The 16,508-nt window shown below is 48.4% G+C and overlaps 1 protein-coding gene across 2 annotated transcripts in view; it reads right to left on the bottom strand.

Moving 5' to 3' along the window:
• The window catches only part of Mdfic2 (MyoD family inhibitor domain containing 2), a 99,535-nt gene that overhangs the window by 22,099 nt on the left and 60,928 nt on the right, over positions 1–16,508 (bottom strand). Inside the window, exon 3 of one of the 2 annotated variants that reach the window (XM_047534561.1) lies at positions 13,347–13,375. The exons of the other annotated variant lie outside the window; for it this stretch is intronic. Within the exon in view, the coding sequence (XP_047390517.1) occupies positions 13,347–13,375 (29 nt within the window). The remainder of the gene's footprint in view (positions 1–13,346; positions 13,376–16,508) is intronic. 2 annotated transcript variants of the gene reach the window in all.

The raw sequence follows: 16,508 nt of genomic DNA, 5'->3' as shown, positions 1-16,508 counted from the left end.
CCCAAAGCTCAGGTGTGAGATAAATAAGAACATTCAGAGGTGAAATGACTGGGTTAGGAGAGCCTTAACCTAATCAGTGCATAATCCACTTGCATGGTAACTGTGGATGGCGGGGTGTGGCTGGAGGAGGTGGGTTGCTGGGGTGTGCCTGGTGAGCAGAGTTCTCTCTCCCTTTCTGTTTCCTGGTGCCATGTCCTGAGCTGCTTTCCTCTGCCATACCCCTCTGCCTCGTTGGTCTGCCTCACCTGGGGCCCCAAGTAATGGAGTAGGCCATCTGTGGACTGAGACCTCTGACACTGTGAGCCCCCAAGTAAAGCTTTCCTCCTCTAATTGCTCCTGTCAGGTCTTTTGGTCACAGCAATGAGAAAGCTGACTGAAATGGTTTGCAGATAAGAGGTTCTTTGGAAATTGAATAGAATTGTAGCATTTTATATGTGGAATAAACCACAGCTGGGAGATGCTTTCTTCTCTTTCATGCCCATCCATCCACCATGCATCCACCATCCATCCATTCACCCATCCATCCATCCATCCACCCATCCATCTATCCATCCATCCATCCATCCACCCATCCATCCACCATCCATCCATCCACCATCCATCCATTCACCCATCCATTCACCATCCACCCACCATCCATCCATTCATCCACCCATCCATCCATTCCTTAGTATCTGCTTCAGAGTAAAAGTAGTGATAGCTAGCACTCCACACTAGGAAGCTTTGACCAAGGGCTTTAGACGAATTCTCATTTAATCTTCAGAATAACCCAAAGAGAAAGTTATCATAAGCTCCATTTTCCTAGTGAGGAAAATGCTCTTGCAGAGGAATGAGCTGTGCCTTCTGATCCCTAAGCTAGTCAGAGCCGAGCAAGTCTTTGAATTTGTCCTTCCTCTTAACCACTGTGATGTGAGCAGGAGATGAGAAGAGAGATGAGGCATGATTGTGCCCTTGGGGCTGACAGATTTCTCCTAGGCATCCCTTCCATGCGGTCTCTAACCTGATTTTCATCAAGCAGTTTAATTCCCCTTCTTGACAGACAGGTTGCAACTCCAGAGTGAGACCTCAGCTCAGATGAAGTGGTGGAGGGGACAATGCGAGAGGTCTTGTAGGATGGGGTAAGGCAACGGACTATTGTCCCACCTGCCAGGACTCCATACACACCCTTATGTCCAGCTGGCTTTGTGAAGCAGTTTTCCAAAGTTACAGGCATTGCTGAATGAGATGATGAGTGTGGGTCACCTGATTCCCTTTAAGAACTTCCATCCATTAGATTGTCTAAGGAAAAAAACAGTGGAACCTGGCTGGAATCCCAAGTGCGCGTGGGTATGTGGGCCCACTCAGTACATAGCAATCAGGGTATTGGCCACACCTGCCCGTGGACTTGGGCTTGCTCCAGTTGCTTCTGCTGCCCACATGCTTCACCCCTCACCGCAGGCTCAGAGGCTTACAGAGGCCAAGGAGTTCTGCCATTTGATTCCTCAGGACCCCAAGGTAGGAGAGCAAAGTCAGGGCTGTGGGTTTGGGTAAAAACCCGTTTTTGGCAACCAGGGATGAAGACTCTGCAATTCCAGGGTCTTGGCCTCTGAAATTGTTTTTTGCTTATAGATTAAACTAGTGGTCTTAGGACCTTGCTAAGAACTCTTTGACATTTTAATTTTTGTGAAATGAGCTATATGAACTCATGCATTCTCTATCAACTTAAGTAATTGATATTTATGGATTTGTTGGTGTGTTTGTCTTATGATTTCGTTCTTGGGATGGGTAGCTTTCAAGCAAAGCAGTTTGGTAGTTGTGCTCAGTCTGCTCTGGACTCCTCCCTCCCACCTGCATGCCACACGCATTTACAGGAGGTCAGAAACAGCAGCCCTTGAAGGGACAACATTTTAGAGGGAGCCGTAGGGCCTCCTGGTCCCACCAGCATCCTGACCCCCCAGCTATGGGACAGGTAAACCTGAAATGAGCCACCGTGCCATGAAGCTGTCCCTGGGTGACAGAGCAAGCACGCCGGTGACTCCAAGTCAATCACTGGCAGACCGGCAAGAGAACTTTTCTCTTTCAGGGAGCCCTAAGTCCCCAGACGCTGCCAAGGGCATGCCAAGGAACTGTGTTTGCTCCTCCGAGGTCACTGGGTGAGGAAGGCTTCAGGGGCGACGGCTGCAGGGTGGCCGGTGTTCCGCGGGGTTGGACGTGGTCTTGGCGGGAGCCCACCTGGCCCAGTTCTGTAACGCCGAGGAAGCGTCCTCCAGCTCCAGCCCGGGCGGCATCCCCCGCCAGCTGGTGGAAACCCAGACCGTGGTCACCCCGCCAGCTCCCTGACTCTGCGAGCCTGCGTGGGGCAGCCCTCCACCTCTCAAGCTGAAGGGAGAGCGGGCAAGCCTGCTGACCCGTCCCTGCCGCCCTGCCTCCCCTCGTGCCCTCCTGTTCTTTGAGCCAGCACGTTGGCAGTAGGATGGTAACAGGGGAAAGTGTGGCTTCCAGCCGGAGGTTTCGTTTCCCGCGCACCTGGTCAGAGTCGGAAGATACCAGAAACTTGGAGAGTGAGCAGCTTGCTCAGGGCCACAGGATGAGGCGCGAACCCGGGCAGTTCTGATGTCAAAGGCCTGCCTTGCCACCACGTGTCTCTATGCAGCTCCCTTAAGTCAACCGCAGAATGGAGAAAACGTCACCCAGTGCTACAGGCCCACGGCCAGGCCGCCGTCCGTCCTCTATGAGCACAAGTTCCTCTGCTAGATTCCAGGAAACTGGTGCCCTGGAAAGAGAAACCCGCTGAGACCGTTGCTCCGTGGGCTGTCATGGTCTTGCCACAGGTGCCTCCTGGCCCCTGTCCCAGGCTCATCGCCACGACCCACGTCTGCAGTGGGGCAGTAACACAGGGCATTTGTGCCGATGATGCCCGGTGGCTGCTGGCAGTGCCCATGGCCGCTGGGCTGCTTCCCTCCACTGTTCTACCAGCTACTCCCAAAGCCTTCGGAGGCACTCCAGGGGTTCCAAAAAAGGTGCTTCTTTTTATTAAAAAAGTCAAAACCTCAAAACCCCTCGGTCCGCTCAGCGACAGCACTTAAGGGGCATGCTGTCGAGGACCGGAAGCTCCCGGCAGAGGGCGCATTTAGCAGGACGCTCACTTCCACAATGCTCTGGAAGCATCTCGCTTTACGTTTGCCCCTGACCTCTCAGTGCTGGAGGAGCTAGAGTCTGTGGGAGAGCCTCCTTCCACACTCACTTGGAAGTTCACCAGAGACCACTGGCGCTGAGCAGCGGGAGAAAGTTCAACCCGCTGTTTGCTGGTTCATTTCCACGTTCACCCAGCGCAATGCCGACCCAGACTCTCTCAAAACAGTGCTAACACCGTTAATGTCTCTGAAGTTTTGTGGTCCTCTCCCCAGACCTTCACCGGGCACCAATGAACGGAGGTGGCTGGCAATGTATGTTAAGTGAACCTGTAAAATCAGATCTTCTTTTCCTTTTGCAAAGGGAGTGGGGAAACAGATTCATTGGTTTTGACTCAGTGCAAAGTTTCCTTGAGATTTTCAGTAGGTGACATGCCAACCCTGCAGGGTGAGCTCAAGACAACGGAGGTTAAGACTGTTTGGAAAATATGCTTCTAGTATATGCTGGGTGCTGGAAAAGTTACAGAATAAAAACCTGGTGGGTGTTTTCCGACATCAGAAAGGGCTTTTCAAAGCAGGTCTGTCTTTTCACGATACACCTTTTGTGCCAGGATGAGCTGGCCCACAAAAGAAAGTTCTTTTTTGGTTTAATAAGAAAGTAATTTATAACACTGATATGTCAATATGTTTTTCAGTAAACTCTCCCCGAGTCTCTTGAAGCCTCGTCAGTGAGGGTGGTAATTACGTGCCTCCCTCCCCTTTTGGGGGGTGGTTCCAGGTGCTCATTTGAGGCTCTGCCTGGAGTTGCAGCCTGGGAATGTCAGACTCGGTTAACAATGCTGCATTATTCACCTTGATCTTTTTTTACAGTGTTCTTTATCTCAAAAACATTGTAAATCAGATAGCTACCTCCCACTCTTTTGTTCATTTGCAAAATTTTATTATCCTAGTTGAAGAAAGCAGTGGTGTGCAGAAAGTCAGTGTCTACTGTTTACATTCTCCCCCCAGACCCACCCAGAATCCCTTTCTCTGCAATGGTGAAGATGCGGGAAGCATGACTAATTCCAAGTTTTCTATACAACATTTGCAAAAAAAAAGAAAAGAAAAAATGTTTCTCCTCTGGATTAAAACACTTGGTGTTTCTTGAACCCACAAAGAGGAAACAATGGAGTGAAATGCTTTGTAGTGACATCAGTTGTGGAAATATGTCCCTTTGGAAATACTGCTCTCCAGTTTAAGATCCACAGTGGTGTTGAAATCACTTTTAACGAGGGTCCCTTGGACAAAGGTTGCTCGTGGGTAGAGAGCTTGCTCCCTTGCTGTAGAAATCAAGGTATCAAAACTTGGCTCCACCACCTTCTACCAAGTGGTGTTTGATGAGACATTTACACAATTAGAGACCATGTACAGGTGTTGATGTGGGCTCGGCGGGCTCAACAGCGGGACCAAATGTAAACTCGGCGGGCTTGGCGGGCACAGTTAGCAGCCAAATAAAATGGGACAGAAAGTGGCCAGAGCAAGCTTTATTGGAATTTGGCTCTCGGGCGAGATTCCCAGACCCCCAGGGTATAGGGGCCAGGAGAAAATCGCACGTGGCCCTGGCTGCCCAGGGTTTTATAGACTAGGATGGGAGGGGTCCTGTTGAGTGACAGGTGGGTGTGAAGGGTCAGTGGAACTTTCCATCCACCTTGCTGCGAACTTTCTGGTCACCTTTGGTGGGCTGGTCTTTGTTCCAGTCGCTCAGCTTTGCCCCCTACAGTCACCTAATTTCCGACCTAACAGTTGAAACCTTTATCTCCACATTGGAGAATATTCTAGGCATGTTTCAGGATGAATTAATCCTCATTCATTTTCTTTTTTAAAACTGATGATAATTGATCACATCCCTCAGAAACCCCATGGAGTCCCTACCCGAGAGGTGAGACAGAAGCCAGAAGGCAGTTCGCACCTTGCCCAGGAAATACTTATGGACTCAAACTATATGCAAGTTCCTTAACTGCTCTTTAAGGGCCTGAGTACAGGTTTGAAGAGGGAAGAACACAAGATCCTGGTTTTGTCCTAGAAATGCCCTTGTGATGGAGAAGTTAGGGAGTCAAGAAGACTGGGCACAAACTACCTGCAAACCCACCGCAGCCTTTGCTTCTGCTGTCTCCTGGGCTGCCGAGGCACGGTCTCTGCCTATCTGTGGTTGCTTTCCACACCTCTTCTCCTGCCCCAAAGAGCTAAGACTATTTCAAGAGAAGAGGTGAGATTAAATGAGCCAAATGCTGCAAAGGAGACCAAGTGCTTTGGGATAAAAAACAGACCCTTAACTTTAGCCCCGTGGAGGCTGTGGATCCAAGTAGGGTCCAAGGCCAGTGGGCAGAGGGAGTGGGCTGAGTGGGGTGATGCATGCAGAAATGGAAGTGGAATAGGTAAGAAGAGCTAAGCATTTCAGGAGGCTTTTGATAGGTCAAGCAGTGTTCTAAGACTTTCAGTGGCTAAGTTTCCGCACACTCACAAAACTGGACTGAGCATCAGGGCCACAGTTCAGAAATGAGGCCCAGGAAGGATGTGCAAGTTGGATACATGCTGCAAATGTAGTAGTGTTATAATAGTAACACAGCAAGTCTTGGGAATGGTGTGCAAAGGAGAGGCTTGAGTAAGGTCAGGTCTGAATAGGTCACCCTACTGTTACGATAACATGTGCTAAATATTTTAATATTAGGTCTGTAGTCTTTATTACCCTTAATTAGAATGTTTTAATATCAAGAAACTTTTTCAAGATGAGTAGCTATAATAAGATTTGAACAGGACAATAATGCCAGAATACTGATGAACCTGATGTTACTTTTTGTTTCACCCTTAGTAGAAATTCTTGGCAAAAATAAATCGAAACTATCCTCTATTCAAAATTCAACTCGAAAAGTAGCCATCTCAGCATAGATATTCTCTCCTAACTCTCAGAAGGAATTATTCGTCTCATAACTGTACTTGGCTACTAAAAAATATGAATAGAGATTCAAAGTCTATCTTTGATACAACCCAAAAGAGTGGGGAGAAGGACTCCCATGTGATTGTTCAAAGTGTCCCTTTTTCTAACTTCTAGACTCTATAAACAAAAGGAAACTGTTTTCCTAGACCAGTTATGGAAAGCTGGGAAATGCTTAAGACTGCTTATTTTTACTCCTAAGTATGGTAATAAATGTTGAAAATCAAAGCAAAGATGAGACCCCCTGGAATAGTATACTGCTCTAAAGAAAACATGCATTCTTCCCATAAATTTTGTTTCCATGGATTGCTTGATTTCTGACCGGCAACACTCAAGTTTCCTTTGTCCCTGGTTTTCTCGACCTCCTAGGACATATGAGCTGAGTTATACCTTGAAATTCCTTAACCCCTTTGGTCAGTGGTGCCTGGTGTCCACTCTGTGGCAGACAGTGTGTCATGCAAGGAGAAACACAGATAAAAGACATAAGTCAGCCTTCAGATGGCTCCCAGTCCAGTGACCGAGTCCACTGAAGAGACACAGAATACAGATGACAAATGGTTTCACAAGCATAGTGGGGACCCCTGTGAGACACCCAGCTAAGCCTCCATCATCAGTCTTCCCAGAGAAGAGGGACCCCGAGCTGACTGCAGGGTCAGTAGGAAGGGCGCAACTTCTCTCGTGTAAAAGGCATGAAACATTTTGTGACTTCTATTTTTTTTTTTTTAATTATCAGCATCCTAGTACATATATAAGAAGAGGAAAGAAGAGTGAAGAATACTCAGGAAATAGGAGGAAAGCCCATGAAAGACCTAGTGGTCGCCAGAGTCAATGTATACACTAGGGACATTACATATGCAGAAAGACCCGTATTGCATGTGTTGGTATATCCAGTGCATCAGATGTGGCTGAATATATTCATAATTAGACTATTAGTTCCCAAAGTTTCATGTCAGTGACAAACAGGCTAGATGTACATGTTACAGACCCAACCTTCCCTGGTTGTGAAAACTACATTTTCTGGTCTCCTTGCATCTATCTGGGGCTTACAGGTAGTTCTGGCCCAAAGGGTGAGGGCAGAGATGATGCCCCTCACTTGCACTTTTGGGCCCTACGGTGTGCACCACAATGCGGCACCTGGCTAGTGTGTATATTGACCAGCAGAAGGCAGGGACAGAATACTCTGAGGAGCAACCTGGGGACAGCACAGCTACGAGTGGGAAAAGCCTAGATCCCTGAGTCACCCGACGCTGCGAAGCTGTTGGGAGAGTCTTGCTGCCTTGAGGTTTCAATAGCCAGGAACTGCCTTCGATTAAATTAGGTCCAGAAATTCGGGAGTTGTCACTTCTCACAGCTGCTATTCTTTATTTTGACATGTTTATCTGGAATACAACTAATACACGAATTAATCAGGAAACATGTTTTGGTATATGTTATGGAATGACAATGAAAGAAATATTTGATAATTATTGACTTCCAGGAGCTGTGTAAGGCACGGCATGTTCTATCTAACTGTATCCCATGAGAAACGCTACGTGGTCACGACAGTTACGACCATTCACTTTGCCAGTTAAGAAAGTTGGAGAGCCCACAGTTGGAGATAGTTACCTAAGATTGTAGCATTACAAGTGGTGAGGCCGGGGCTGGAATCCAAGGTGTCTGAGCAAAAGCCATTCATTTCACTGTGGCTGTCTGTCATTGGTACACACTATGGGTTACATTGGACCATGAATACCCTGTTCTTTTGAAGAAGGCAAATGTGGTTTAACACGCCCTATCAGGTTCCGGTTCATTCTGCTGAGGTGTCTGATCCATTCCATCCTGTGTGTGGCAGTAACAATTCTTTCCATCAGCGTGTCGTTCCTAAAGATCTGTCTTTATTTGCAGGCTGGTGTCAAACCCTATGTCCAGCCACAAGAATGATTATTTGGTTCCTCAAACCTCTACACACTTACGGTTACCATTGAGTGAATAATAGATGGATCACTTAGGCAAACACGTTTTTAGTGCTGGCCAGAGAGGTGCTGGCGTAGCAGAACCTCTCTTGAGATTGGCTGGTGGAAATTGACTATATATGGTTGGTTATTTCCACTTGCATTTAGCAACACCAAGCTGAAACTTATTAGCCAGGGACTCTAGTAGTTTGGGGAGGCCCCTCTTCTACTGGTGACTCTGCTGTGGGAAGCTTTATGCCATCCCTGTGTCCTGGCTGGTTTTGATGGTGCTGCTCTATGGTGAGAGCCAGGGCCAGAAAGTAGTCGCAGAGAAGGAGGTTGCCTCCCCTCTGCCCGCAAGCCTAGGAGAGCAGGTGGGGGCGCAGCTCTTCATCACAAAGGTGAAGCCGAACGTGACCAGAAAGAGCAGCCTGATCACAGTTTGCTGTTTCCCTGCGCCTGGGGGCCTGGTGACCCTCCTGTGGGAGGCCAGGGGCATGGCGGTAGCCCTAGTGCCACCCTGGCCATGGATCCGCTTTTGCAGCACATATTTGTCTTCCTTTCCTGACTGAACAGCGCTGTTGTTACCAACTTATGTTTGAGGGGCACACCAGGCATTTTAGAATGTGTGTGTGCATGGAAACCCTTGTTGCCTGGCAGGTGAGAAGAGGTCTCCTCAATGGCCACAGCCCTGGCAGACAGCAAACCATGCGAGGAGCGGGGGGTTATGTTCCTGCAGCACCGTCTGTGCCCACTGGCCCCGAAGGTTGCTCCTGAGCGGCCGCACTGCATCCCAGGGCACCTGCTGGACAGGCTGCCCGCCGCTCGCTCTGGGATCCAGCTGCCCAGGTAAACTTGCATCCTTTCTCCTCTGGGCCAGCTCAGCCCCTGAGCTCCTGCCACCTGCCAGAGTGAAGCCTGTCACAGAGCTGCCCTAAGTGGCACCGCACGTGCTCCCACACTGACAGCACCAAGGAGCCCGTCCTGGTACGCTCTGAGTGACCCCTTAGATTGCCTCTTAACGGGATCCAGTTGCCGGCCGGGCTGAGCCGGGCCGGGCTGGAGGCTGCCGCAGGACACCCGGCAGAGCCCTTGCCCGGTTCGTTACTAATTAGGGTTGATTTGCTTCATCAGTGAAGCACGCTCAGCGAGGCGGGGAGAAGAAAGGTGACAGGGACGGGAGGAGCCCTCCACTCTCCAGCACTCCTGCCAACGAGTGGCAGTGGACCTGCCTGGACCAGGACTCACAGAGGTGAATTCCCACTTAGAAAGGAGCCCCGGGCCGGCTGGACGTGTGTTTTCCTCGCAGGCGGACACTGCATGGAATCACATCGTGTTACCTGGTGGCTGCCCCGGGCAGCGGCCCCCCAAGCTTCGCCTCTGCCCCTCTGCCCTCCCAGCCTGTCCACTAATGAACCTGCTCCATGGCCAGGGTCATTTCATGACTCTGACATAATGAACCAGGAGATGTGATTTCCAAGTTCCAAGGCTGACACAGTGGCACTGGCAGGGTGACGCCGTCACCTTGAGGTGCCCCAACTGTATACACACTGGAAAGAATAAATATTGATCTGCCCCCCGAGGATGTGCGCCATGTGAAATCTTAATCCTTCCAAACAGCTTTGGACATAGAAGTGGCTGTTACTAAGACTGCCATTATAACGTCTGAAATCTCCAAGCCGCTCCTCTTTACCCTTAGCCTCATGAAGAGTGCGCATGGACTGAGCACCACTGTATTCACACCACCACTCACGCGACTGGGCACTATGATGTGGCTCTCACCAAAGACAATGATTTTGAGACTCAGTGATTCCCCGTGATCACATGGTTACCTGTTGTTTTATGAACTACCATTGACAAGATCTCACATTTTTCTTTTTTTTTTTTTTCTTTTTCTGTACCAGGGATTGAACCCAGGGGTGCTTTACCACTGAGTCACATCCCCAGCCCTTTTTGTATTTTATTTAGAGACAGGGCCTCACTAAGTTGCTTAGGGCCTCTATAAGTTGCTGAGGCTGGCTTTGAATTCAAGATCTTCCTGCCTCAGTCTTCAGAGTTGCTGGGATTACAGGTGTGCCCCACCACACCCACAAACTTCCTCTTATTGGGTTGGAGGGTTTCTACCTGTCTTCCTAGGGTTAGGGTTTTGTATAAAGAGAAGGAGGAAAAAAATCTGTCATTTAAAATCATAATTAACCATAAATATTGGGGTCCTCAAAGGAATGAGGTTAATATCTGACCTTTGCATTAGCAGAATGATTTTGGGGGAAGCTTGGGTGCCAAAACTGAGTTCCCCTACCTACATCTTGCCAGCTCACTTTTTAAAATTTTATTTTGTGGACTGCATTTTGATTCATTGTACACAAATGGGGTGCAACTTTTCACTTCTATGGTTCTACGCGATGTAGATTCACACCACCAGCTCATTTTTAAAGCCTGCATTAAACAGTCTTTGCCTAAAGAAACCTCTAGGCTTTCTGACTTCTTTGATCTGGGGTGCATCTGGGCATTGCATTTGCAGATGGGGAGATGGCTCAGAAGTAGCCAGGTCTGACCCCTGTCCCAAAGGGATTTAGTAGTACCGTTTTTGTTGTGGTTTAGGTATGGGGTGTCCCCCCAAAACTCTCATATGACATAATGCAAGAATGTTCAGATATGAAATGACTAGATTATGGGAGCTGGAACCTGATCAATGGATTAATCCACTAATATGGATTAACTGGGAAGTAACTTCAGACAAGTAAAATGTGACGGGAGGAGGTAGATCACTTGGGGTGTGCCTTTGCGGTTTATATTCTGTCCCTAGTGAGCAAGGCTCTCTCTCTGCTTCTTTCCTGTCATGTCCTGAGCTGCTTTCCTCCTCCACCAAGCGCTCTGCCTCATGTTGGTCCCAGAGCAATCGAGTGGGCTGACCATGGACTGAGCCTCTGAAACCGTGAGCCAGAACAGACTTTCTCTCCTCTACATTGTTCTTGTCGGGTTTATTGGTCACAGAGATGCAAAAGCTGCCTCAAACTGCTACCTGTGATGGCCCTTCACTGCAAAACTGCCCTGTCTCCATGCATCTTCTTCCACCTGCTCAGAGAAGGGCCTTCTCCTCGGAAGGCGAACCTTTGCCTCAGTGGTTGCTCCCCATCTCTTTCACCTCCACAAGATGCGTTTTCAACCATTACTGTCTTTTCCAGTATTTCAGTCACACTGTTGACAACCTCCTCCTCTGCTTGCAGGCTCGACGGTACCAGAGCCTTAAAATCCTCCTTGCACTCATTTTCCATCATCAAATTCCTCAGCAGCGTCCTTAACCCTGCTATTGACACGCACCTGCCCCTAAACCTTCGCAGTTGGTCTCCATCCCTGCGCTGATGAAAGGGCGCTTCAAAGCCCAGGCAATAACACTAGGCGCTTAATAAACAATTGCCGAGTGAATGCACACAGAAGCACATGGCCGCCAGCCCCAACTCAGTGACCTTCCACAGTTCCATCTTCCTTGATTCACCGTCAGTCATGCCCGTGACTCTGCCCTGATCCGTAACGTGGAACCCTGGCTCTTCTCCTCCCCTGGATGCTTCTCCAAGAGCCCTTTGCTGGCACCTCCCAGAGGCGGTGGTGCCGGTTGTGTGAGGGCCATGGTGGCAGCAGACTTGGCGTCCTGATCTGGTCCTTGACATGCTTCATGACCCTGGACGAATGGTCCCAACTCCCCAAGTCTCACTTCTTCAATCACAGGACAAAGAGAAAGTGTCGCTTCAAAGGTGGACCCATCCTCACCTGCCATTGCAGACAGCTGATGCTGGGAGAGCTTCCAGGACCTGGAGTGGGGGTGAGGATGTGCGCCCCCTACAGGCGGGTCCTGTGCCATTTTTTTAAAACTTTACGATTCTGTCCTCAGACCTCTGAATATTTGGCACAGAGTGCTAGAAAATATTAACAGGGAGCAAATGAGCGGACCTACCGTTCCCTTTCCCTCCTTGGGGGCCTTTTCTCAGTTTGGCTCAGCTCTCTGCCCTTCCCTGCCTGGGCTGGTCTCTGTCCTGGTCACCTCCCGACTTCATTCCCTGGGTGGCTGTCTCCTCCATGGCGATGACTGGCAAGTCTAACTGCAGCAGGGCTCTGCCCTGTGGTCTCCAGGCCCAGATCTGTTGTCTGCTAGACACTTCCCACAAGAACTCCTGAAGACTTCATCTTGATGCCTTAACCTTCCTAAACTTAGAAAAGAACCACTTGCCCCCCTCAACCCTTAGCATTTGCTGATATTTGTTTATTATACACAATTATTTCAACAGCCTCCAAAGAAATCCCTGGGCCCACCTCCACACCGGCTCTGAGATGATCCAGTTTGCAAACCGTGTTCTTCCTAACGTGTGGTTTAATGCATTAGCCACCTGCCACGTGGACAACTCCAAAAAAATTTACTTTCTGAAAATGCTCCACTCCTTATCGTGCCATTCCCTTGACGCGCACGTTAGTAGAAACCTCTTATTTATGTGAAGATACTTCTTCACTAGGCTAGCAGTGTGCAGGTAGATTTTCTTGCAGGAAATGATGACTTAGGCAACAGGGATGTGGGAGAGAGACGGGAGAGTATCCGCCTGGCCGCTGCTCGCTCCCTTTGCAGGACTGTTGGAGAACGAGCCGATTCTCGCCATCGGCAGGGTAACTCTCCTCCACATCTTGGCATCTGTTCGTGGACACGTACAGCTTGACCTGGACCTGCTGTCAGTGGGGCCCTGCTGCATTTATCAACAGGAAGCTGGGTTTCCCGGGTGCATCCCGGAGGTGCGCTCACGGAGACCTGCCTCAGCTCCAGCGCTGCCGCAGCCTGTTCTGGCCCTGGCGAGTGCATACGAGCTACCCGGCTGCTTGTTCCTGTCCCTCTTGTCTGTGTAGGGTTTTAACCAAAGCAGAAAACACATTTTATACTTCTCTGTCCTGGCCTCTGATGCTTGGCCTTCTTTCTCGACTCTCGTAGTCCAAATTCTGTTTATTCTCCAGAATGTGCCTCAGATGTTACTGAAGGTGATGACTGAGACCTCTTCCTTGTGGATCCTTTGAGGTCTTTTACTCTCACAGAGCTAAACCTGCTGTCCTGAGTAGAGCAGACTCTGAATCTACGCATCACTCAGATTAGTAAACAGTTGCTAGCCTTTTGTTGTCCGGTGTGTGTGCATTCAGGTCACAAGTGCCTCGAGGACAGAAGTTTGCTTGGAATAATGGGCCTGGGTCGTCATTGGCATTCTGGTGCGGTCGCAGCCATTTTGTAGACATGGGAAGGACACCAAAAGTGTCCCTCAGTCAGCACAGGAGCCCACCCCAGAGAAAGTAGGATGGGCTTACCAGGACCCCCAAGAGGATTTAGAATGGAGCTGGAGAATCCAACAAGAAGGGAAAAGGAGAGGAGCTAAAGGGATATATCTGTCCTTTGCTTATCCCAGATCCCCTCCACCCTTTCTCAGGAAGGAAAGCTCTACTCTCCAGGGCAGGGTTGGGCCAAGTGGCTCGAGGGGAGAAGTTTGACTCCACCTGTTCACACAGACACATGGGAGCCCGGGTCCTCCACCTCCGGTGGTGCTTTGTCCTGTGATGGTTGTGAGACTCCCTGAGGACCACTCGGGCTGCTTCCTGAGACTGGAAATGAGCACAGAGGACAGGGTTGGTGTGCAGCCTGCTGGCTTGGGATGGACTGAGCCATCCTTCCTGCCACAGGCAAGAAGCCCACCTGAGAATAAAGCCACAGTATAGGGCAGACAGCCAGGTAAGAGGGCAATGGCAGGCCCTGAGTTCATCACGCAGGTCCCTGGATTTAGGTGCAGAGTGGAAGGCTGTGAACACCTGCACATTCTGGGTCTGAGTCTACAAAGCCATTCCCATCTCCACCTAGTGGAAGGGACTCAGAGAAATGGATAGGATTTCATTAATTTTTTACTCTTTCTTATGATTCCATTTTCGTCCCGCTTCTCTTTAAAGGATGTATGCTGATTAAATTCTGTAAATCTAATTGTTTAGTCTTTGCTTTTCTAACTCCCAAAATACTCAATGGAAATGTTTAATTTTGTGAAGGTATGCCAAAAATGATTTCAAAAAATGACCGGACGTTGGAGGCTGAGTCTTAGGCTAAAATGAATGGAAAGCAATAAAAACACGGAGATACGGTCTCTGCTGCCCTGACCTGGTCTTTCATCTCTTATTTTATTCAGTTTACAATAGTGAAAAGAAGGGACAGGAATTTATGTGAGTGCCTACTCCATTCAACTATGTGATGAAATTGACCCATGTCCTGTAGATATTGTTATCCTGGTTTGAAAGATTCTTTTAAAAATCAAGTGATTCTTGGAGTTCCATTCTACAGGGTCCACCAGCTCAGAGCTCAGATAGATGTGAAATTAGAACCCAGGTCTGACTTCTGGGCCCTGCCTCTCTACCACCAGGGTGCTGTGCAATTCGTTTGAATATTAACTCTGTTCCTTGTTCTCAAATTGCAACTCCCAACTTCAATCAACTTGAACTTCATGAACTTGGAGTTTGTGTCTCGATCATTGTTATGCTTAATATTGGGGGAAAAGAGGTCTGATTATTTTCAAGGGGGAAGTCTAAAGAGTTTGCGATTTGCACACGGGGACATGAATTCTAGTCCAGTTATTTTCTACTAAGCAGCTTTGTCATTAGGAAGCTCAACTTCCTGAGACCTTAATATCCTCCTTAGTGAAATGGAAGGCCTGAGGGTCAGTAGTCTCTGAAGCCTGGATGAGACTTGGGTTTCAGGCAGCGAGGAGGAGCAGCCTTCTTCCTGGATGCTGCCAGAGTTCCCTACCTCCCTTGCTGGAGCTTGAGGCGCCCTGTGGTGTGTTATGTCATAGACTGACCTTGACCTCCTCAGTTTCTCAGGTTTGCATCTGGCGGGTGGTCTACCAGCAATCAGTATTTGTTGGATAAACAAATGAGGCAAAGAAGTTTACTCTGTGGGTAGAATATTGCTTACTTAGATCCGTTTTTTTTTTCCTCCTATTTACTGACCAAAGAAATGATCTTCAAAATGGCAGAAAATACTTTGAAAAATTTTGCGAATGAGTTGCAAAAATTCGGGCATGATAGATTCGAGTACTATGGATTCTATGGTTCAACGTGAATTTTAAACAGGTCTTTTTTTTTTTCTTTTATGAGATACTCAAGGTACCAAACAGTTAGTGCAGTACCAAACGTGGGAAATTATTTTCGAGTGTAAACTGTTCAGCTGTGAAGACTTGGTCACCTGGTGGACCTCCTAATGGAGATGAATGAAACCTTCCGTAATCAGCTTTTCCTATATTAGTTCATTCTGGGAAAGAAAAGCAGTAGCTAAGCCAGAAGTAAGTGGGATAACAAAATTTTAAAAAGAAAGAAAGGAGTCTGTGGCCAAAGCAACAGAATTACTTTTCCCCCCTTCACTTGTGTTTGTGATGGAGAATAAGCAACGTGTTTTTTGTCTTTGTTTAGACATTGGACAATTAAAATCATAAGAACATATATTTTTGAAATACTATTTTTTGGTGTTCTTTTGGAATTTGGACCCTAATTAAAAAATATGTGTTTCCTAGCCCTTCTTACTGTGAAAATCCTTGGCAATATAAACAGATGCACTGGTTGGCTTTTAATTCTGACACAGACTGCCTGAAATAATAGCTGTGGGGAAGTGTGAATTCTCCCATTCCTCAAGCCTCAATTACAAGTACTTAATTTGTTTCTCTTTCCATTGCTGACTACAGTACCAATCTGGTTGATTTTTCATCTGGCTAAACACAAAACACGTTAGAAGCCCCTCATTTTCAAAAGTCTCTTCTGCACAGAAAACCAGAAACGAGTTTCAAGTGTGAATTAGGCTCGCACACTAGGACCCGTCACCATGATCTGACATTCAGGTAAGAAGGGTGTCCTGAAGACCTCAGCGACGCGGGCCTGAAAGAGGACAGGAGGGGGACGTGGAAGAGCAGCCGGTGAACTCCAAAGTCTTCTCATCAGGTTTGGTTGGTCATTTGCCAGGAGCCAAGTGAGTGGCTTCCTCCCTCATCCCGGCCCCTCACAGTCAAGGATGCTCTTCGAATCCTATCTGGCGGGTCTCACTCCTCCTGACCCGCCAGCCCTCGGGCCTTTGCAGCCTGCGACGCACAGTGTGCTACGGGAGCTCTGCGTCTGGATGAGGCACCCCAGATGCGCTGGCCCCAGGAGGCTGGCGCTCCTGGGAGGGGCCACAGTGGCGGGAAGGATGGTCGCGAACATCATCCTATTTCTGCTTTCTGAACTTCATTATGTGTGGTTTGTTTTTAAAAGTAAAATCAAAAGCAAATAATTGGAGGAACTCATGATAAACCATGAAGAATCTGCCATGCTTTGCCAACAGTCTTCTTTTTCTTCTTTTTTAACTTATAAAGAAAAGAGGTTTATTTAGCTCTGGGTTTTGGAGGCTAAAAGTCCTCTGTCGCAGGTCTGGTTGTTTCCTGAGTCTCTCTCTGCATATGCGTCTAT

This window comes from Sciurus carolinensis, chromosome 19, assembly GCF_902686445.1.
Source record: "Sciurus carolinensis chromosome 19, mSciCar1.2, whole genome shotgun sequence".
Taxonomy (NCBI): Eukaryota; Metazoa; Chordata; class Mammalia; order Rodentia; family Sciuridae; genus Sciurus; species Sciurus carolinensis.
Note: the sequence above shows the minus strand (reverse complement) of the source record. Positions and strands in the feature narration are given on the sequence as shown.